Source organism: Panicum virgatum, chromosome 1K (assembly GCF_016808335.1).
Source record: "Panicum virgatum strain AP13 chromosome 1K, P.virgatum_v5, whole genome shotgun sequence".
NCBI lineage: Eukaryota > Viridiplantae > Streptophyta > Magnoliopsida > Poales > Poaceae > Panicum > Panicum virgatum.
The window spans coordinates 51,392,829-51,415,658 of NC_053136.1; the positions used below are offsets into that span (position 1 = coordinate 51,392,829).

The 22,830-nt window shown below is 50.0% G+C and overlaps 2 protein-coding genes across 3 annotated transcripts in view; both read right to left on the bottom strand.

Moving 5' to 3' along the window:
* Window positions 1-4,087: 4,087 nt before the first annotated feature.
* LOC120641813 (RINT1-like protein MAG2) lies at window positions 4,088-7,868 on the bottom strand. 2 transcript variants are annotated; one of them, XM_039918078.1, is made up of 4 exons: window positions 7,458-7,868; window positions 7,263-7,367; window positions 6,243-6,340; window positions 4,088-5,837 (listed from the first exon to the last, which is right to left on the bottom strand). In XM_039918078.1, exons 1-4 carry the CDS (start codon window positions 7,744-7,746, stop codon window positions 4,290-4,292), a joined length of 2,040 nt encoding a protein of 679 aa, XP_039774012.1. In that variant the 5' UTR covers window positions 7,747-7,868; the 3' UTR covers window positions 4,088-4,289. The 2 variants fall into 2 exon arrangements, with proteins under 2 accessions (XP_039774012.1, XP_039774004.1); XM_039918070.1 differs by having other exon boundaries at window positions 4,088-6,161.
* A 690-nt stretch (window positions 7,869-8,558) lies between these two features.
* Window positions 8,559-22,830, bottom strand: part of LOC120656285 (meiotic nuclear division protein 1 homolog) — a 34,273-nt gene continuing 20,001 nt past the window's right edge. The window contains exons 3-10 of the mRNA XM_039934332.1: window positions 11,781-11,897; window positions 11,496-11,534; window positions 10,115-10,222; window positions 9,977-10,039; window positions 9,850-9,901; window positions 9,605-9,649; window positions 9,437-9,516; window positions 8,559-8,892 (exon numbers count right to left, since the gene is read on the bottom strand). Of these exons, the coding sequence (XP_039790266.1) occupies window positions 8,857-8,892; window positions 9,437-9,516; window positions 9,605-9,649; window positions 9,850-9,901; window positions 9,977-10,039; window positions 10,115-10,222; window positions 11,496-11,534; window positions 11,781-11,897 (540 nt within the window). The 3' untranslated portion in view covers window positions 8,559-8,856. The remainder of the gene's footprint in view (window positions 8,893-9,436; window positions 9,517-9,604; window positions 9,650-9,849; window positions 9,902-9,976; window positions 10,040-10,114; window positions 10,223-11,495; window positions 11,535-11,780; window positions 11,898-22,830) is intronic.

Sequence of the window (22,830 nt, forward strand, 5' to 3'; positions counted from 1 at the left end):
CCAGGCGCACGCCGTACGTGCTCTGCTGTTCTTGTTTCTCACGTCATCATGCGGTGATGGAGGTCACCTGTGAGCTTGGATCGAGGCTAGAATAACTTTATTTTCCGTTAAGTTTCCTGTATTTGAGAGAGAGAGAGAGAGAGAGGACTACCAGTTTACTATTTTCTAATAGCTACTTCCTTCCTACTCCTTCCATCCCATAATATAAGTATTTTTAGATTTAGTCAAAATCAAACTTGTTCAACTTTGACTATAAATAATAATTAATTTATAAAGATTTATAAGATAAAAATAATATTAATAGATTTGTTATGAAAGCAATTATCATAATATATAAATGTTTATATTTAAAATAATTCAATCATAAGAATATTGATGGTCAAAGTTGAATAAATTTGACTTTGACTAAACCTAAAAGTGCTTATATTTTAGGACAGAGAGAGTACCAAATTATTAGGCCATTTTAGCAAATCTAGATACATAGTTTTTTCCTATCTATCTAGATATAATATATAACTAGATGCATATAAAAAATTATAAATATATAAATTCCAAAATGACCAATAGTTTGGAACGGATAGAGCAACTAGCTAGAGTCCAGGTACACGAGTTGACTGAGCAGCATTGTGTTGCTGGGCGCATGCAGCGCGGACCACGGATGGAGGAGCACTGTCGTAAGATACTCTACCATCGTTGTATTTTTTTTTTGGATATCACCATCATTGTATTGGATCGCTGCACGGTCGGGGTAAAATTAAACGTACAAGTGTGTGAAACCGACCAGATGAGCGCACGGCTGTCGGCTGCCCCCACTGCATGCCGGCGGTCTCGACTCTCTCAAGCTCGCTCCATCTGGGTCTTACGCCCCGCGAGCTTGATGCATGCACGAACCTCCTCCGAATTCTTAAATCTCGTCCTGTCACGTGATTAGCCGACCGCGCATTCTTCATCCTGCAGTGACTTGATTGCTGCATTGCGTGCCGTCGATCGACGACACTACTGGTGGCCTTATCTTGGGACAGACGACACAACGCTAGCTGTACACGGACCTGGTGGTGTTATTAGGCGGGAGTTTCAGCGCCTGTCAGCGGGCCTTGTTGCCGTTGTGCGTGGCATTGGCATGGGGTCGGTCGGTCGGCCGGCGAGCCACTCCACACGATATTTCTTTGGTGTCCGCCGCTGGCTGTGAGCTCGATAGCTACCAATGCAAAGACGGCGACCTCTCTGTTTGGCCGGCCGGAGAACTTGGTATGAACAGTTTCTCGATTATTTTCCTGGCATCCTGCAGGAGAGTGACGACGGCTTTCAGCTGATGACAAACAAAGCCAGCAAAACACGCCCTGCAGTTGAAAAAGCTAAGGCAGCCTATCTACGTTACTACATGTGACGAAGTTACGCTGTCGCTTCTCGGAGAACAGATGTACCACCACCATGTGCCCTCCTATTATTGGGTCCCGGCCGGAAGCGCGGTCCAACAACATGGTGAATAAGGTGTCGTTTGGTTTCAAATAAATCACCTACTTATAAGTCAAGTGATTTAAAATCAGTGACTTATAAGTCAGGAGTGTTTGTTTGTTAAGTGACTTAAAAGTTGTGGGCCCACGCGGAAAATGAGGACTTATAAGTTTTAAGTTGGGGTAGAACTACTTAAAACTTATAAGTTGAGGTGACTTATAAGTTAGAGTTGTTTGACAAATTAAGTTTTTTTTTCACTTTTTAGCTTGTAAGTAGGTGACTTATTTGGAACCAAACGGGGCATAAGAAAAAAAAGCAGAGACGTTATCATTATGTCGTCTGACAAGCGTAACGAAACTTTGTAATAGAACACATGCAGACATGCAGTACGCTAGGCGACTAGCCTTTGCAACCTGCAGCAGTGTCGTAGGTGCGGGCCGGGCCGGCGTACACGCACACCGTCAGTCCGCCAGCGCCAGTAGTTATCGCCACGGGACCGGCAGTCGACCGGCCGGCCGGACCACTCTCTAGCCTTTCCCTGTCCCAGATGTGTCGCGTGGACCTCATGGTCCGAGCCCTACGTATCCAATTTGGCTTGGTCCCAGGATACATATAGGGAACTGCTCGCATCAACTCCCATGCAGCGCAGTAGAACGTACCCACGGACCCGGTGTAAATTTGGTCCAGTTACGTTTCTCTAGCTAGCCCCTGCAGGACCAGCTTATAGCCCGTGTGCACGGTCGCCCAGTTGGTCAGGGGTTGTGCGTGTCATCAAAGCGTTAGATCGATCCGTGGAGATTTAGCGAGGATTCTCATGGATACAAGCAGCATCTGGTCGACCGATCATTTTGCTGCCTACTTCTGAATTTCCTTCCCGTATGTGTTGCAGTGACCCAAGCATTTGTGGTTGTTAAATTTACACGACTGACCCTCGCCACACGCATCGTGCAGCTAGCAGCAGCCCTGAACACGAGGTCCACCTCACATGCACCGCCGCGCGGATCGGCCGGCTCGTGCCTATCCATCAGGCGGCGCAGCTGGCCGGTACCAGGCATGGCGGCGGGCGGCGGCGGCGTCAACTCCTTGGAGCCAATCAGGATCGGCGCAGCTGCGCGCGCGTCACATCATCGGCACGGGACGATCTCGATCCCTCCAGCCCTAGTACACTTGTACTAGCCTCCTAGCTACCGTAGGCGCGCGTGCCGGCCGCAGCCGCTCCAGTGCGTGCGCGCGCCGCCACTCCCCCCGTCGTCGAGTCACATGCATGTCCGTGCGACGGCGTCACGGCGCGCATGCATGCAGGTGGCCGGAGAGGCGGAGACCAGGGCCCTGTTTGGATGATTCGGGGTAAATTTAAATGTTTTACTCCTATCATTTGCCTCTAATAGTTTTACCCTATAAAAGTGTTTGGATTAGGGGTAAATATAGTTGGGGATAACATTCAAAGTTTAGTAGGTAACTAGGCTTGGTAAGATAGCCATGAGAGAGAGCCATATAATAATTGTCCTACTTTTAGTGGGATCTAGGCAAGTTTTACCCCTATTTGACACCCAAAGAGGGGTAAAAAAAATTTGGGGGGTAAAACATTTACCTCAACTCCTTTTACCCTCATGTTTGGATGTTGAAGGTAAAAAGTACCTCCTTTTACCCCTTTTACCCCTCCATGCAAACAGGGCCCACAGCGACGAGCTCGCTCGCCGCGCGTACGTGTACGTAGGGCGGGCCCCGGTGCCCGTCGCGGCCACGCGCGCGGGGACCGCCCGGGACGACGCGAGTGCCGTCGTGGGGGCCGCGGGGACCGGGCGCTGCACGGCGGCCCGCACGGCAAGGTGGCCTGCCTGTCCGCCCCTGCGCGCGCGGGGCAGGTCGCGCACCTACTGGTGCCGCCCGCCGGATCGCTCGTATCAGCGGCCGGGACGCCCCCGCCTGTCCCCCTCTCCGGCCTTCCATCTTTTCCGCGATCGATCGATCGTTGAGCTCTGGCCAAGGCCCAGGGTTAGGTGGGTGGCTGACAGACAGCGCTAGCCCGGCGGTGGTTCGGGGCCGGGAGGCACGCGGGCACGCCCTGATTAAGGCGGAGCTTCCCGGAGTCTCTCGGGCCCGAGGCCGTGCACCGAAAAGTTGTTGCGCGCCTCCGCCGCATTAACGCTCCGGTTGTGGTCGTGTCGGGCCTGGCGGTGCGCCGCGCCCGTCGGCGACGTGTGAGAGGCACGAGCGCACGTTGCGCCGAGCGGGTGGGGAACTGGGGACGGATCCGGGCCGGGTTAAGCACTTAAGCGGCTTACGAGCAAGCTGAAACTTTTTTTTTTTTGAAAAAGGGAGCAAGCTGAAACTGAAGCGAAATGTTTCCATGGAACGCCTGGCATGGCTTCTAGTGAATCCGCTCTGCGCAGACGTGCAGCGCCGCCGCTCCGCGCTTCTGCAGGTTCGGCGAGACTGGAGCGGACCAAGAAAAGGGAAATGCACGGTTCCCTGAAAGAGGCAGGCCGTCAAAACCTCACTGAGTCACTGATTCACCAGTCCTCGGTGCGCTTCAGTTTCCCAACGGTGCACAGCTTTAGGGAAAAAGCTGCTTTCTTGGCCCTTCAAGGGAGAGGGTGCGCAGCCTTTTCTGTAAAAGGAAACACCAGAGTATTTGCAATATCATGTTTTCATCTTTCTCCATATATATTCCAACAGTGTACATTATTACACCAGTCAACAAGCAACGAATGGATCTGTTGATGAGAAGATACAAGTCTGTATAAGCTATGAAGTAAAACAGTACTGTAAACTCTTTCGAATGAGGTAACTCTTTTTTCACCTTCAGGCTGATGTTAGTCACCAACTTGTTATCATGCCTCATACACCCGGTTTTTTATTACCTTCTCAGTGTCAGCAGCTGTCAGATGCCTAATACCATGTTGCCTCAACCAATTCTTATCTGTAAACACGCCATCTCTTACCTGCTGCTCGTCAACCTTCAGTAACCTCAGTCCCTCGGACAGTCTTGGGAAGAAGCCTTCGGGCCTTAGACACCACGCTGAAAATACAGCAAACAAAACGCTCAGGTCACCCTCAAGCCTTTCTACTCCACCATTGCTAATCTTTGTGCCGCCTGTGAAAATGCCGGCGAAAAGCAGCTGGTCTACCCCACTTGCGACACTTCTCCATACGGTCACAAAATCAAGGGCATTTAGGCCACCTTCCAGTTTAGATAGCTGCCCTTGCATGTAGTCTAAAGATTCTATGAAGGCTCTGGATACAGCAGGCCCCTCTGATTTCTCCAGCCACTGCCTCTTATTTTTCAGATAATCCCGAGAACGAGAATCAAATGCACGTAAAATGACAGTGGTAATCTTGTTAACCCATTCCACTCCGAACTCTTTCAGATGATTTATCTCTTGCTGAAAGATACACCCACCCTCACCATTTACAGATAAATTTTCCATTTCAAGATAGAAAACATCCTCACACCATTCTGTCAACGTGGATTCAAAGTATCGAGCAGCATTGATGGATTGAGATACCTTGAGCAGAGCATTATCATCTGCCAGAGCAGTTAGTCCCTCGGCTTCTTGACACCTCCGGAGCATGTAACCAAGGAATTCAGATATAATAGGAGAAGCAGACATCCTAATGAATTCTGCCCTAAGTGCAATGCTTGGGACAGGACGAGCACGATCAATTAGCAAAGACAAGCTCTGCTGAACGGCAGTGGTAATTACTGGAGACTTGTAATCATCTGATCCGTACTCAAGCATTGTTCCTTGATTCCTTGTACTCCAATTTTTCTCTAACTCCATTGCTGATTTCAGTTTATCAAGGGTCTCTTGTCTCTCAATCTCTGCCCACACTTCAAGCCAATCTGGCCGATCACAGAAGACAGAGAGGACTGAGATCCGCTGCCAATTGTCATCATCCCTTACCGTAAGTAGGAGTCCTGTACCTGAGATTAAATCTTGAGTTCGCTTGTCAAAAGATATCATCAGATCAACAAGACTGAGCCATGAGACTCTAGCCTGATACGGCATGCAGCCTGCATCGCCTGAGCTACTTTCTTGAAGAAGTTCAATCTGCTTAGGAAATATCTCTTTCGCCAAGTATGTAGACAATGCAATGACCATTCCTGAAATCCACTCCTCTCTACAACTATACCCAATAAGTTTGGCCTTATCCACAAGGGGCTGTAGAATCTCATCCATCGAATCAACAAAATCTCTAATTATCTTATAAGAAAGAGCAAAAACAAATTCAGGCTTGTCAGTCCATTTTGAGAAGTGGTGTTGTGCTGCTGTAGATATTGGATTTACTAGCTCTTCAATTACCCATAATGGTTGCCGTAATTGATTGCCCACATTATGCCCTTTCAGTTGTCGAGCTTTTCTGCGTTTCTGCAGTTCCTGCAAGTAGCATAGTGAAAGAAAGCTCTCAGAATACTTGCTCTTCAAGTCACCCGTCATTGAAAATAATGGGTTCACAATCTCTGCTTGTTTTCCTGAATCAATACTTGAAAATTTGGAGCCAGCCAATGAAGGAGGCCAACCAAGGGATGACAGAAGAGCTCGATGATCAACAATGGCTTGTGGTCTTAGTATAGCTAAAGATCGGTCCACTCTGTGATCCACGGCAGATAGAAGGCAAGCCCATTGTGTTCTAGTCGTGGTTACCGAAGCTAAAATATCTTCTATGTTTTTAAGATATCCAATCACAACATGATGTGTTTTCTGAGAAAAATATAGGCAATGCAAAAATTAGCAGCTGTCAAGTTGACTGTCCCAAGAATGATAATATGACAAGATCCATACCTCTGAATTGTCCCCAACAGATTTCAGTTTTCTACTGACAGAAGAAGATACAGCATCTTCTACATCGCCCACCAAACTGTCAAGCTTTAGAGCCGTTTCTGTATAGGATAACCTACCGTTAACAATACACCAGTTGCAAAGTTAACAATAAAGTACTACAGAGACATTCTGAAAAATAAAAAGCCAAGATAAGGGCTCGGAGATATGGACAGCAGGTTGTCATAATTGATATCCAATACCAAGTGGAATAGTTGAAATATGTAGGAGTTTGGTTAAATTAGTTTTAACAATTAAATTTATTATCTTCATACAAGTCCAAGATTACCCTACTCCACAAATTTCGTTCCATTATAATTGTATAATTAAATTAGTACAATAGCTTAGACCGTCTTTTTCATTCAATACCATGACATATAATTACATCTTCTTTCAGGATTCTAAGAAGAGTAGAGATTAAGAGCACACTTGATTGGAGCTAGCACGAAAGAATGGATATGAGAAAAAAAGAGACCGCAACAATTTCAGATCCAGTGCCAAATGATTGAGTTATTGGCTTAACGCAAGGATACATATCATCATCCTTCCAATTGGTATCAGGCTAGATCAACAGCAACCAAACATAGTTATCAACCAAACCAAACAGCAGCTTCTATCACCAACACCGACTTGCTCCCACAATAATTAGCCCAACGCATCAAAAGTCATAGAGCGCATTGCTAAAAAGTAATCAAGCTGCACATTGAACATCGTATCAACATAAATTTCACAATTAAACATCTGTCAATTTCAACATCACGCATAAGTTATGTACCTCTTATATGCCTAACATAATGGTTCAACCCATAGCCGATCATTAACCAAGCAGATATTGGATGGAACACATACTAGACTTACATGGTAGGTTCATAGCACGTACTCTAATGCTTGGAATATAAATAATGAGGAAAATTGGCAGCACGGAGACAGTGATTCAAAATCTCAAGCATAGTGGGAATCTAATTTCAGAACTTCTATACTCACCGGCGTACTCTCTGACCATCTCCACCCTCGCCACCTCGGAGGCTAGAGCAGGGAGTTGCTCAAACTGCATCTTCTCCGTTCCAACCTCAACCTCTTCTCCAATCCCTAAAATCGCAGAATATCATGAAATTACAGAAGCTATGTACTTAGTAAGCTCTCAATTTGAGAATCCTCGTGAGTGTGTGTTCGAGATACCTGTGGAGATGGAGGCTTTGAGGGCACCAAGCCCGACGCGGACGCCACGAAGGGCCAAACCAGCGGCCTCGCGGCAAGACGAGTACGCTGCGGCAGCTTCGTATATGCGTACGGACAGGTCGGATACTAAGGCTTCGAGCTCCGAGCAGCGCCCGCGGATCTCGGCCTCAACGTCGGCGGCCGTGGCGAGGTCGGCCGCCGAGCGGAACCGGGCGTCGAGGAAGCACCGGACCCCTGGGTTGAAGTCTGGGAGGAGCGGGAGCGGAGGTGGTGGAGCTGCCGCTTCCATGGCGGAACGGATCACACCACGGCTTAGGGTTCAGGAGTGTAGATGGGGGGAACAGCTGAGGAGACCGGGGAAGAAGACGACCGGCAAGATGGCCTTTACTTTGTGTAGCTCTAACTAATCGCGGCCGTTAATTTGAGCGGGTAACGGTTGATACGAGTTTGGACAGGTTGGGGCCGTTAGCTCTTCAGTCGTCATGAATCATCATTTAGAGTCTTTCTAAAATCTACACTCTAAATCATCATTTAGAGAGTCACTTGAATAAAAATTGCTTTCTATATTCTTATATTTTCCAACAACTTTTCTAGAAGAGGCAGGTGGAGAATATTTTCTTCACCAAAATCTCTATTTACCCAAACTAAGAAAGATATGAGGAGTCTATTGGTCGTATGGTTACCATCAAACACCACCCCCCACCCCACCCCCACCACCACCCCACCCCCAACACACACACACGAACCAAAATCCATGTGCACGCATATTTTCTACACCAAGCAACACCCAGAGACGTGAACTATCCTCCACCCCCTACTGCCATTTGCAACAAATATATGGGTCCTATTGCAAGGGGTCATGCCTATACACACACAAAAAAAAATCATCAGTAATCAGGTCATCCTAGAACAGTCTATTGTTGATTCGACAGTAAATGTGCCCCGGTGATGCGTTGGTGTTAGTTCAAGAGTTCCAATTGGCCCTAACATTAGTACCTCCATCTGACAAGTGGCGGTGCTTTTCATCAGCAAAAAAAAAAATCTACAAAATGACTACGAACAGGGAGAAAATATCCAAATCTAATTTACGAGAGGCGGGCCAGGGCCAAAGACGGAGAGCTTTTATTCATATCACCGACCCCATTTGTTCCACGTTTTAACATGCTTCACCAGATCGTAATTCTCTTACATGAATGTGTTTGTCTGAAAGGAAGATGACAATCCTACTTGAGGCTAATCATTTCTCTGCTGACATCTGAAGGTATCTCATTCAGTAACAAACGTCTAGGAGGCAAATACCATTTACTGTTAGGTAACTGCACAATCTGCTCACATAACAGTTTGTACCGAGGATGATTATATACAACGGCGTAATATTAATAGCACAGGCTGTTGGGCATCACTGCAGATACTCGAAATCTTCAGTTATCCCCACCTGAGTTTACACAAGAACAATTAAAGAGAAACCAGGACAGAATCCTAGGAAGGAAAAAAAATGGCTCGCAAAAGGAAATGAGGATATTGGAATTTTAAAGTTAAATGCTTGGATTAGACAAACATGCGGGATTGAAGAAAAGAACTGTTCTTAATTTTATTGCTCCTTGTAATGTGAACCTAGCAAACCATTGTACCTACAAACAATTAAGGTTTGCAATTGAGCAGTTCATATGGTCTAGGGAGAAAAAAAAGGGAGAAGGTTCTGTAATACGCTCATCCTAATGTACAACATGTTAATTCACTCAATCATTTATTGATTCTTACGGATTATGGGTTGTAATGACATGTGTTAGGCATTAGTGCATCTAAAGGTCAGCTCATACAGAATGCCATTTCACTTTTTCCTCTTTTTTCAAGTAGAAGCACATAGCAAAATTTCCATACTCCTTAGAGTAATCAAGAGTTCATCCGGATATCTGAATACCTAAGACATCGAGGCACTAGTTCATCCGGAACACTTCCAAGAAGAGAACAGAACCTACCTCCCTGTACATATGTTCAAGTTGCTCTTTTGCTTGTGGAAATGTAGTTGAACACCATTGTTGCAAAGTGAAAATGTTGTCTGAAATGTGATTCAAAATGACAGTAGCCTTAGAATGACAGATATTGGACATATATTGAGCGGAGTTCATCAGCAGAAGGACCAGTACCTGTCCACCTGTTTGCTGCTGAATGAGCAACATCAATAGCATCCTCTGCAATTATCAGCATACAGTAGTAATTAAAATGAGGGGAAGGTTTGCATACTTAGACATATTCATCAGGTAAAGATACTGCTAGAACTTGGATGGAGAGAAGCCATGCCGAAAAAAAAATCATATGTATTAATAACAGTAATGTGCTCATCTATACAAGGGTAAAGGATTGTATATAAGAGGGGTGTTCAAACTCATACTCATTGCTTGTACTGCAGCTGGATCACTGTCTGCATATGCAGCTAGTTCTTCCTGAAATTGTCAAGACATTGTTGAGCTGAAGATAGCACTAAGAGAACCACTGAATAGAATAAGGAATAAGGGTACCTTGAGCTTCTTATGGTGTAGTTCTACAGCCTTCAGCTCCTCCAGAGCTGATTCTCTCTCTTCCTATAGCAATGCACTGTATCAGTTGTGTCAACATGATTGCTGCACAGCTGTCTAACAATATACAAAACAACTTACAGAGTCTTCCCTGCCTCTTTTCAAGTTGTCTCTATGTTCAACAAGCTCCAGATAACGCTTTTTAGAGTTTGAGAGATCAGATTCCAACTTATTGTAAGCATTCCTCAGCTACAAACAAATCCAAGGAAGAAAGGTTGGCATAAAGTTCATCAGCTCGGAATTAGAATTAGCAAAGCGCACTGAGAGATACACAAGCAGGACCCCTAAATGCATCTTATCTTGATTCCTCAAGTATTTTATCTGTAATACCAAGTGTACAGATGTACAGTGAGCCTTTACAAGCGATAGACAGTGATAATTATCTTTTCATCTCGCAAAGCTTCCATAAAGTAACTAGCTTGATTTTTTATTTTGGGAAAGTGATACTACCATAAGGACTAACTATTCTATGGTCTATGAGCACAGAAAAGAGGACATAAAAGTAAATAAAAATTGCAAACAAGTCTTCCAGGGATGTCAACATCGAAAATGGAGCCGAAGCCTTCACTAAGCTCCCTCCACAAGGAGACGGAGCAGCCAAGGCTCCAGCGCCCGAGCTACAAACCAAGTTATTACTATACACGTCAGGACAAGATGGTGTATACAGCTTTAACTTGTTGAACCACTGCAACATGGATGGACGGAAGATGCTTCACTATGCAGACTGATTGACACACCAACGGTCCAACCAATGGTCATCATGGAATTAGCTCTAAAGGAAGAAGAGGTTGTCTAGACAATGTACATGATTGCCTTTAGCAAGTAGCAATCAAATCACCATGACACTGCATTGATGTATGCCAACCGAGCAAGAAGATGCCCTTCTGGTGCAAAGGATCTGGGAATGCAGAAAAACGAGAAGCACACAGCGCAGATAGCAGCTCCAAGAGTGCCCTCCTGCACCACCAGAAGATTTCGGGAACAGAAAAGAAAGGAAAATGAACTGCTGATGGGTCCCCATCTTCTGTGTCTGGGAATGATGGCAGTCAGGCTGTGAAGATTAGGGGACGGGGGTAGATCTGGCTGGGATTGAGAGGAAATAAGTTTCATGGTCTTTCATTAGAGGATTCCAGCGGGAAAGGGACTACAGAAGACTGCGGCAGTAGAGAGGTGACGGTGTTGAGAGCTCCTTTTATGAAATATTAGTAATGACATCATAATATATGTTCAGAAATTCAACATTTTCTCATCATGCATACAGTAATCGATCATATACAGTACTTGGTGATTACATACTGTAGAAAGGAATTCACATAATGCTTAATGCATCTTTTGACTTATGGTCTGCTTACTCCCCACATGTGTTACTCAGTAAACAAAATTATTTTCAGTTAGCAATTACAGTGCATCCAGTACCAGAGTGTGGAGGCAAGAAGAGCTGAGATGATGATCATAAGAGTACCTGGTTCCCAGCACAACTTGGAAGACTCCAAAAGTACACCTACAAGGAAACTGTTTTAGTTTGGAAGCTAGATACAAAAAGGGGTATGGACAATCAGACCAATTTTGTTTGCAATGTAGAAACCATGCAAAGTTGTGGTTATATGCAGCTAGTGCACATGTTATTGAACAATAAAGAATCCTTCCTTGAACAACACAACAATTAATTTTATTGCAAATCCTATATGTAAATGGCCACTCCATTGTGTCGGCAGTCAAACTACTCTTGATCCATGATCAAACTTACAAAAGTCCCTATTTTGTCCTTCAAGACAAGATCATCATCCACCAGGCTTTGCACAACATCCTTCACAGACTGACTGATCACTCCCCTTTTAGGACCCAATTTCTCTAGTTCTTTAAGCTGAAAATGACCAAAGGGAAGAGACAGGATCACATGTATTTCAATATCCATTTTCAAGAAATAAAGAGGAATGAAAATGTCCTAAAAAAAAGAGGAATGAACATGTCCTTAAAAAAAAGAGGAATGAACAACTCAACAGTCCATCAGAAAAATGACTACAAATATAAATGGTTACACCAAGAGAATGCATCTATTATATTAGTACTGTCGGTACCCTGTAACAGGGATACCCACTCTTACTGCGGCAAGACAGGACCCGCGTAGTTATCCGTAACTGCGCGCAAAGGACGGAGTAGCCAGGCCCCACGGGTCAGGCTCTTTCCTCACCAAGCCAATGGCCCCGGACCCGTCCTCCGCCTGGGGATGGGTCCGGAGACGCCACATGTCCCTAAGGAAGGAAAACTCCGGGCTGACAGCCGAGGCCTCGGACCCCCCATAGGGGTCCGGGACCTCCTGCGTCCATCCGGACCTCCCTTACCGCGTGGGGTCCGGAGCCGCCACGTGACCCGGAGGCACAGGCACGGACTCGTGCGTAAGTCTTTCGCTGGAAGACTCGCGCGCCCACCGCATTTAATGCAGATGGTTGAGGCGTGCTCTGTCATCGCGGCACACGGGACAGCCTTTGTCAGGCCTCACTGTGCACCGTGTATTACCAAGGTACACAGTGTAGCCGCCTGTGCCGCGCCCGCGCAGAGCCCGTCTGCCGCATTAATTGGATACGACGGCATGACACTTTTCCATCATGCCTCCTACGCCGCAAGCTACGCGGCCCGTTCAGCTACGTGGCAGGCAACGCCACTAGCTATGCCTGGCGCCACTCCGACAAGACAGCGCCTGGACACGCCGGACGGAGGATTCCGGGAGCAGGCATGGAATCCAAGAGAGGGATCTCCTTCGCCTGCGACGCCATAATTATGAACTGTACGTTATCTTGTACTTCATCGTTGGGCCCACCTGTCGGGGTCCCAACGGCCATGTACGCGCCCCCTTGAGATATAAAAGGGAGGCGCTCGCTGTACAAAACAGGCTCTCCAGACACACACAAGCTCTCGCGAACTCTCTCGAGACAAGGCAATACAACACACAGTGGACGTAGGGTATTACGCTCCGGCGGCCCGAACCACTCTAATCCCGCTGTGTTCATCGTGTTCTTGAGCAAGATCGAACTAGGACTAGCTAACCCCTGAGTACACACCATCTGGGCTTAGGCGGGTGCCTTCCGCCACCCGGCTGTGGTTTGCAGCACCATGACATTTGGCGCGCCAGGTAGGGGAACTAGTTGGTCGCAGTTCATCTCTTCCCCGTCTCCATGGTTCGTGTGGACAACGTGGAGATGACGGAGGGTGTGGCGTCCTCCACGCCACACGCCTCCCGAGTTCCTGCTCCAGGGGCAACTGTGCCTGTGGGGCAGGCACCGTCGGCGGCAGTGCGCGCTGCTCGACGGCAAGGGACAGGGCGGCCGTCACGGGCCCCCTCGCAGGCTGCGAGCGGCGGAGCGCTGGCGGCGGCTAGGGAGTTGTTTCGCAACCCTCCGGCTGCTACAGCCTCGCCAGATGCCCTGAGGCAGTGGCGGGACGACGTTGACTGTCTCCTCCATCTGGCTCAGGCCTCCCCCAGTTCTGCAAGGACTGGACAACGACCTCCGCCCGGCAATGCGGTGGTACCCTACCACCAGCGCCAGGGCGGTGCGTCGGCATCTGTGCGCTCCCCCACCATGAGGGGTGCACGGACAGAAGACTTGCGGGCGGAGTTCAACCGCCGGCGCGCGGGAGAGGATGCCCGCATCTCCGTCGAGAGGGCGCAAGAGCGCCGTCTCAACATTGAGGGACGCAACCTCAATGCCGATTTGGACGTGGCGGCACCCAAGCCTCCAGTGAATGCCCGGATACAGGCGTGCGCCCCGGTGGCTGGTGTGGGCTGCGCTGCGCTGGCAGAGTACCTCCGCACGGTGGCATGGCCGTCCAAGTTCCGCCCGCACCTGCCGGAGAAGTACGACGGTACCACTAACCCGTCGAAATTCCTGCAAGTGTACGTTACCGCCATCACAGCAGCTGGTGGTAATGACACAGTCATGGCGAGCTACTTTCATGTAGCCTTGTCTGGGCCAGCCCGGACTTGGCTCATGAACCTCACACCTAGGATGATCCAGTCCTGGGAGGAGCTCTGTGCGAGGTTCACAGCAAACTTCGCCAGCGCATACCAGCAGCATGGTGTGGAGGCACACCTTCACGCCGTGAGGCAAAAACCCGGAGAAACGCTCCGGGCCTTCATCTCGCGCTTCACCAAGGTACGGGGTACCATTCCTCGTATCTCCGATGCATCTATTATCACTGCTTTCTGCCAGGGGTACGTGACGAGAAGATGCTCGAGAAGCTGGCGACGCACGAGGTGGAGAGCATTACTACGCTTTTCTCCCTGGCAGACAAGTGTGCCAGGGCCGCTGAGGGCCGTGCATGGCACTCAGCCCCCCAAGACGGAGACACCAAGGCTGGCGGCTCCGGTGCTACCGCTCAGGGCGGTGGCAAGAAGAAGAAGACAAGAACCGGAGTCGCGGGGAGCCGCATTCTGGTGGACCAGTCGCTGCACCAGCAGCACCAGCGGCCGGGGGCCAGAATGCACATGGCAAGCGCCCTCGCCCGCAAGGTGGAAGCGGAGGTTCATGCCTAGTGCATCCCACCGCTCGTCACAGCGCCGCTGACTGCCGCGAGATCCAGAAGCTCGCGAAGCGGGTCAGTGGGCGGCGTGAGCAGTCCTCGGTGGGCGGCGTGAGCAGTCCTCCAAGGACGGATCGCCCCCCTCGCCAGCGGCCTGGCAAGGAGAAGGCCTCCGACAGCGGAGCCGCTGCTGGGGAGAAGGAGCTAGGGTACCAGTCCCCCGCTCGGGAGCTGAAGGGCGTCTACCACGACGACGACTCCGATTCCGACAACGGCAACCGCCGCAAGAAGCTGTACGTAATGTACGGCGGAAGCGAGGAGCTTGTCTCCCGGCGGGACGTGAAGATCCTTCGCTGAGAGGTCCTTTCGGTGAAGCCAGGGGTCCCGAAGGCGGCGCCGCACCAGAGGTGGATGAACACCACCATCTCTTTTGGGCCATCCGACTGCCCGGAGAATATGGCTGGGGCTGGTGTACTACCTCTAGTCACCGCCCCTGTCATATCCAATGTGAGGCTCTATCACGTGCTGATCGATGGGGGGGCTGGCCTCAACGTCATCAGCTATGCAGCGTTCAAGCAGCTGCAGATTCCGGAGTCCAAGCTGACTCCCTCTCGCCCATTCTCCTGAGTGGGCCCACATCCGGTGTTCCCTCTGGGGAGCATCACACTTCCGGTCACGTTCGGGAGAGAGGAGAACTTCCGCACAGAGAGCGTTCTGTTCGATGTCGCGGAGGTGAACCTCCCGTTCAACGCCATCATTGGCCGGCCGGCACTCTACCGCTTCATGGCCATTGCTCATTACGGGTATTTGGTCTTGAAGATGCCTTCCCCTGCTGGTGTCCTCACCGTGCAGGGCGACCGCACCGCTGCTGTCGCTGCAGTCGAGAGACTGCATGCTCTGGCAGCGGAGGCAGCGCGTTCCGAGGAGGACCCATCCCCCTCGCAACCCAGGGCGCCTGCAAAGACACCCAGGGTTCCGCCGTCCAATCCGGATGATGTCCCCGTGAAGACGGTCCAGATCAGGGCGGACTCCTCTGGGACCACCCGCATCGCGGGGAACCTGGAGGAGAAATAGAAAGACGCGCTCATCGCTTTCCTCTGGGCAAATGTCGATGTGTTCGCCTGGAAACCGTCGCAGATGCCCGGGATCCCCAGGGAAGTGATCGAGCACAATATGAGGATCTACCCCGACGCCACGCCGGTGCGCCCGAAGCCTCGAAAGCAGTCTGTGGAGCGGCAGAACTTCATTCACGAAGACGTCCACAAGCTCCTACATGCTGGCTTCATCGAGGAGGTCCACCACCCTGAGTGGCTGGCCAACCCGGTCGTCGTCCCAAAGGACAATGGGAAGCTTCGGATGTGCATCGACTACACCAGCCTCAACAAGGCATGTCCTAGAGACCCTTATCCTCTTTCACGTATTGATCAGATCGTGGACTCCACCTCCGGGTGTGACCTTTTGTCTTTCCTAGATGCATACTCTGGTTTTCACCAGATTCAGATGTCTAGAGAGGATAGGAAGCATACTGCATTTATAACAGTAGATGGGCTTTATTGCTACATTGTCATGCCGTATGGTCTAAGGAATGCCTTACCCACGTTTGTACAAGCTATGAACAAAACCTTCTGTAATTTAATTAGAGATATTGTTGAGGTGTATGTTGATGACATTGTGGTCAAGACCAAGGTAGGGTCTACACTAGTGGAGGACTTGTCCCTCGTCTTCGACCGGCTCCGCGCCACGCGCACGAAGCTGAACCCCGAGAAGTGCATCTTCGGCGTCTCAGCGGGGAAGCTACTGGGTTTCCTGGTCTCTCATCGAGGCATCAAGGCAAACCCAGCCAAGATCAAGGCGATCGAAGCGATGAGGCCTCCCGGCCGCATCAAGGATGTCCAGAAGCTTACTGGATCTCTCACCGCTCTTAGCCGCTTCATATCGAGGCTGGCTGAGAGGGCCCTCCCCTTCTTCAAACTATTGAGGAGGTCCGGTTCATTCTCTTGGACCGAAGAGGCTGAGCAAGCCTTTCAGGAACTGAAGCAGCACCTCACCTCACTGCCAGTATTGGTGGCTCCAGAGCCTGGTGAGCCGTTGTTTCTGTATCTTGCTGCGTCTGCGGAGGCAGTCAGCATGGTGCTGGTCGCCGAAAGGACGGAGCAAACTCGCCGGGGGGACACCAGGGTCTCCCCGACCAAGGATGGTGAGCCAGACCCCAGACACGGGGGACCGTCAGCCTCACCTCTGCCTAAAGCTCCGGAACCCCGACAAGGGGGTCCGGAGGAGCCTCGTATCAGTGGGAGCCCAGGACCGCTGGGGGCCCAAGGACCTGACGTGGAGGATAAGGGCGAACCGGACCCACTCACCAGGGTTCGGACCATCCAAAAGCCAGTCTACTACGTCAGCGAAGTCCTCCACGAGGCGAAGGCCAGGTATCTTGAGACGCATAAGCTTATCTATGCGATACTTATTGCGTCCAGGAAACTGCGCCACTACTTCCAGGCACACCAAGTTGTTGTAGTGACCTCTTATCCGCTAAGAGCGATCCTGCACAACTCCAACGCCACGAGCAATATCGCCAAGTGGGCAGCAGAGCTGGCTGAGTTCCAACTGGACTTCCAGCCTCGCCACGCAGTCAAGAGCCAGATCCTGGCAGACTTCATAGCGGAATGGACTCCTTCCCCAAGTAATTCTGGGGGTCCGGACTTCAACGCCGGGCCCCCGGAGCCGGAACTCAGGACACCAGTCTTCACAGAGCCCCACTGGACACTCATCTTCGACGGGTCTGCCCGCGAGAAGTGGGCCGGAGCTAGCGTGGTCCTCATCGACCCAGACGGAGATCAGCTGAAGTACATGGTGCACCTTGAGTTCAAGGCCACCAACAATATGGCGGAGTACGAAACTCTGATCTTTGGTCTGACGCAAGCCCTGTCTCTGGGGGTCCGACAGCTTCTGGTGAAGGGGGACTCTCAGCTAATCATCAAGCAGGTCCGAGGGGATTGCAGCTGCAACAATCCCCAGCTCGCGGCATACCTCATACACGTGAGGAAGCTCAAGAAGGACTTTGACGCCTTGGAACTGCAACACGTTCCCCGCGAACTCAACTCAGCAGCGGATGATCTCTCCGCGAGAGCATCTACCTGGGCATCCGTGCCCGAGGTCGTCTTCGAAAGACGGCTGCTGAGACCTACCGCCCAGCCTGCCGAGCTGGGTGAAGGGGATCATGCTAGCACCTCGAAGCTAGCAGTCCCGGCGGCATTCCACCTATGGTGCCCGACCTGGGCTGTGTGCTCTATTGAGGATCATGGAGACCTCATAGAGCCACCCCCACCCGCTCAGGGAACTCCCGATGCATGGTTCTCCGAGATCCGGGGCTACCTGAAAGATAACATCCTCCCTGATGACGATGTGTCCACTGAGCGCATAGTCCGATTGGCTAAACGCTACGCGGTGGTAGAAGGGGATCTCTACCGCCGTGGCGCCAATGGTGTCCTCATGCGATGCATCTCCCAGGGAGAGGGCCGCGAGCTGCTCGCGGAGATCCATGGAGGTGAGTGTGGAAGTCATTCCTCATCTCGCACGCTTGTTGGCAAGGCCTTTCGGCATGGTTTCTACTGGCCAACAGCACTCCAGGATGCGGCTGAGCTGGTAAAATCCTGCAAAGCATGCCAGTTCCATGCAAAACAAATACACACACCGGCTCAAGCTCTACAAATGATTCCGCCCTCATGGCCATTTGCCGTGTGGGGTGTGGATATCCTAGGGCCATTCCCTCGGGCCGTCGGCGGGTACCGGTTCCTCTACGTCGCCATCGACAAGTTCACAAAGTGGCCGGAGGTTACCCCTATGGTGAATATCACAAAGAAATCAGCAGTCGCATTCCTCAAGTACATTGTGTGCAGATTTGGCATCCCAAACCGCATCATCGCGGACAACGGGACCCAATTCAAAAGCAGACTCTTCCAAGAGTACTGCGAGGACATCGGCATCCAGCTATGCTTTGCGTCCGTGGCACATCCCCACAGCAACGGACAGGTTGAGAGAGCGAATGCAGAGATCCTCAGGGAACTCAAGACCCGCACCTACAACTACTTGAAAAAGCATGGTGCCAAATGGGTTGATGAACTTCCATGTGTACTATGGGGCAACCGGACCACACCCAGCCGAGCCACCAGGGAGACTCCGTTCTTCCTGGCCTACGGGGCTGAAGCATGTCTTCCCCCAGAAATTCACCTAGGCTCACCACGGGTCCAGGCTTTTGACGAATCCATGCAGGAGCAGCTGCGGCGTGATGACGTGGACTTCGTTGACGAACGAAGGTGGCGAGCAGCAATCCGAAATGCACGCTACAACCTGGCACTCAAGCGCTATCATCAACGGTTTGTGCACAGTAGGGAGCTCCGGGCTGGTGACCTCATCCTCAGACGGATTCTGAACCGAGCAGGGCTCCACAAACTTTCCCCCAGCTAGGAGGGGCCCTTCAAGGTTACAGAGGTGTGCCGGCCCAGATGCGTTCGCCTCGCCACAGAAGATGGAGTGCCACTGCCCAACCCATGGAACATAGAGCATCTGCGTAAGTTTTACACCTAAGCAGAGCAGGGAAATAAACTTTTCCTTTGTAATAAGGTAGAGTTAGCATGCGGTCCAGAGCGGTTGGGGGCCACCCTCGTAAACCCGACCTCTGGCATCTATCGCATCGTCGGCTAACGCGCGCCTCAGAGCGGTAGAGGTCCGACCTCGTAAACTCGGCCTCTGGCATCCATCGCGCAAAGCCATGTACATCAAGATTGCAAAGGAAAGATTTTCTCCTAGTTCTGTCTTTGTGGCAAAATTTAATTTCGCATTCTGATTCCCGAGATTTTACCTTTCTAACCCCCGCGTGGACCTCTACTCTTGTTGCTACAACTAAGATCTGTATTGAGTCGCTGGACTGCCGTATAGATCCGGACCCTCTTGCTGCTGGCAGAGAGGTCCGGACCCCTAAGAACCAGCTCTGGAGAGGGGGTACTTGTTTCCTGGGGTGGTCCGGAGCCCTGTGTAGCCGCTTAGCCGGTTCCGTACCCAAAGCCTGCACACTCCACCACCCTGTAACGAGTGCCCTAGTACCCGGGGCTGGGTAATTAGGGGCCTGGACCTCGTTCCAGCTCAAGAGTTGGCTTCCTATGTCCTACACGGCATGTCCAGCCCTATATCTCAAAGGATCGAGTACAACAAAGTGACCTCACCCACTGCTGCGAAGGGTCTGGGATGATGAAGCCAGGTCCGGAAAGATCGTGCTGTTTCCTGGAGTGGTCCAGAGCCCTGTGTAGCGCCTTAGCCTGGTTCCGTACCCTAAGCCTACGCACTCCACCACTCTGTAACAAGCACCGAGCTACCTGGACCTGTGCATCTAGAGCCCCGGACCTGGTACCAGCCTGGGACCGGTCCAGGATGAGTCCCGCGGACCTGCTACTAAGCTGTAACTTTGAAGTGGTACACAGGTTAAACCCTGACTGGAGGTAGCCAGCCTCAAACCATTGAGCCTACCTACCAGGGGGTCCCGGCATCCGCTTCAAAGGTTTCATGCAGATCAAGGTCCAGTCTCAATGGTAGACAGACTCAAAACAACTGAGTCTATCTCCCAGGGGGCCCGGAGCATCCGCTTTGTCCCAGACATCATGAATGGATTCTGCATGCGTCAAACAGCTAAGTTGCAGTATCATTACTACCGTATAAGCGAATTTGATTCTTCTCTCTGTAGTTCTGTATGCTACATAGGGAACAAGATGCTTGCTTGCCTTGCAAACTTTGCGGCACCTATGCCCAAGGAGGTTCGGAGTATCTTCTACGGCTCAGGTGGCAGACAGGTCCAAACAACTGAACCTATTCGCCAGGGGGCCAGGGCGCCGAGGTGCTGCATGTCACAGAACAGTCCAAATAATACCGATCAAGTGCACTAATTAACCTTTTAACTTAAACCTCTGCTACTGCACTTCACCAGTACACCCAGACTGCCTGCTTTAACCAGGATCGATTGCACAGGAACTCTCGCCAAAAGACGAGCACAGATGATTACAAGCAACCAAGGTTTTCAAACTTAACTTACAACCAGAGTTAAACAAAGTCTTCAAATTAACTTACAAATAAGTTTTACAAGCCAGAGTTACATTTCGAATACAGAGTTTAAACGCAGCAGAAAATACAAACAGGTTTGAAACAAGCTTCAAAATACCGTACGATAAATAACGTCGATGACCAAAAGACGAACTTCACATCTTGCCCACTGATGTGAGGCTCACCTGCCTGCAATCACGGAGAAGGCGGAACCCACTCAAACGTCCAACCTGGAGGAAGAGGCTGACCACTCCAGGACGCACCGATTTCCTCGAAGTCTTCCGGAATACAGCCTGCTCAGAAGGGTTACAACCAAACCCTGAGTATTCTAATACTCAGCAAGGCTTACCCGTCTATGGGTATACTTAGCCCAATACCTAGACAAGCACAGCTCTTTGGCTCTGGGTTATTTTGCTGAAAACTACTAAAACTGGATCCTTACTTTCAATATTTTAGCTCCAATTGTGTTGATAGATAGAAACTAGGTTTGCCTAATTCTCTAGAGCACACATGGTTAATCATATTATCTTTTCAAGAACACCACATAAAACCATCTTTTCTCTTTCTGTCCTTTCAATTCTTACTACGATGCGACGCATTGACCAAGGCTCTCATATCCGCGAGTCACGGCGAATCGATCCGATTTAACCTTGCAAGGTGGACCTAACTCACACGACACGCGTAAACCCCGTCGGGCCACACACGTCAACTGTTCCCATAATTACCCCGAAGTCTGAATCAAGCCCGCAAGCACCCAGATGATGAGCCCCGCACGTGCGAACACCCAGTGAACCTGTGGGCTACTTCACCATCCGTCAACCCTACCAGCACCGCAGGTCGAGACCCAGATTCCGACGCAATTAAGGTAATTAGCTTACCAGTTTCGACTACCTCCTACTTCCGGCATGTGGTTAGTACTGTTCAATCCTCAGTCAAAGGGCCAACAACGGAACGGTCCTCAATCGACACAGGCGGAGACTCATCTTTCTTTTCTCAATAGCCACGTCCATCTTTCCCTCCGCCCGGTCTTCAATTTCCTTCTCATTGCATTATTTCTCAAAACACTGGCTGAAGTAACAACCCTATATATCGCGGGTAACAGGAAATCACCCGTCTTCTACCGAGTTTACTTAAGCCTAGCAGTGCTAGCGATACCTACACTAGTAAGGACACTGGGTAATCAAGATTATGCATCTATGGTTCCAATCAATTCCTTGAACGTAAGTGCACAATACTTAAAGTATAACATGGAGTAATTAAAATAAGGGATATGCTCCGGGGCTTGCCTTGCAAGTCAGCAGGGTTAATAATTTCTTCGGGTGCGTGCTCGACTGCGTCCTCCTGCTGTTCTCCCGCTTGCGGCTCCTGGATCGGCTCGGCAATCAGCTCGTAGGCGACTTCGGTGTCAGCGGCTACACGAGGAAAAATATGCCATGCATGAGACTCAAGAAATGATGCAAAGCACTACTCACAACGAAGGACATGGACCAAACTCCAAAAGCGTCTACAGAGCAACCTTACAACTAGGGTTACGATAGCAAAGGTTTAGAACGGATGTGCAGCTTTTGGTTCTAAGGCCTTTTTAGCCTGAAGTGTTTCCTATCAAGCAAAAGTTATGAACTCGCTTCGAAGGATTAGCATAACTCTAGAGCAGCATGAATCAAAACAGGAGCTTGGTTGATTGAGATTACACATGCATGGAAACATTAACTCGCAACAAGAATTTATCGAAATGAAAAGAATCAAGCACTAATAGATCCACACACATGCACATAGGATATGCACCTGAAACTTTTTTAGTGGACTACACATCAAAGATTAATCTACTGAATAAATTTCACAATTTTTGAAGCAGCGGAACACCCGGTATTAAATAAACTAGTTTAAACACAAAACACAAATTAAGCAGGGGCAAAAGTGACATTTTGCAGGCATGAGTATTTTTCTACTGAAGATCTTGATTTTAGAAACCTAACAAAATTTGGTTTGCAATTTTAGGATTTTCCTGTATTTTTCTATCAATTATCAAACTTTCACTCAAATCAACCAAAAAGGAAAACAAAAACTAGAGCCACGGGCCCACCCGTCAGCGAAATAAAGAGAGGGAGGGGGAGCGAGCTCCCCTGCTCTGCTCGCGTGCCCGGCCGCTCACGCCGGCGGCGCGCCTGCGCGCGCGCGGCGGCCATGGGCCG

Excerpts from the sequence above, each read along its gene's own strand:
- LOC120641813 (XM_039918070.1), bottom strand. The coding sequence starts at position 7,746 with ATGGAAGCGGCAGCTCCACCACCTCCGCTCCCGCTCCTCCCAGACTTC. Across the intron at positions 7,368-7,457 it reads CAAAGCCTCCATCTCCACAG|GGATTGGAGAAGAGGTTGAG; the intron begins GTATCTCGAACA and ends CTGCGATTTTAG. Across the intron at positions 6,162-6,242 it reads CTGTTGGGGACAATTCAGAG|AAAACACATCATGTTGTGAT; the intron begins GTATGGATCTTG and ends TATTTTTCTCAG.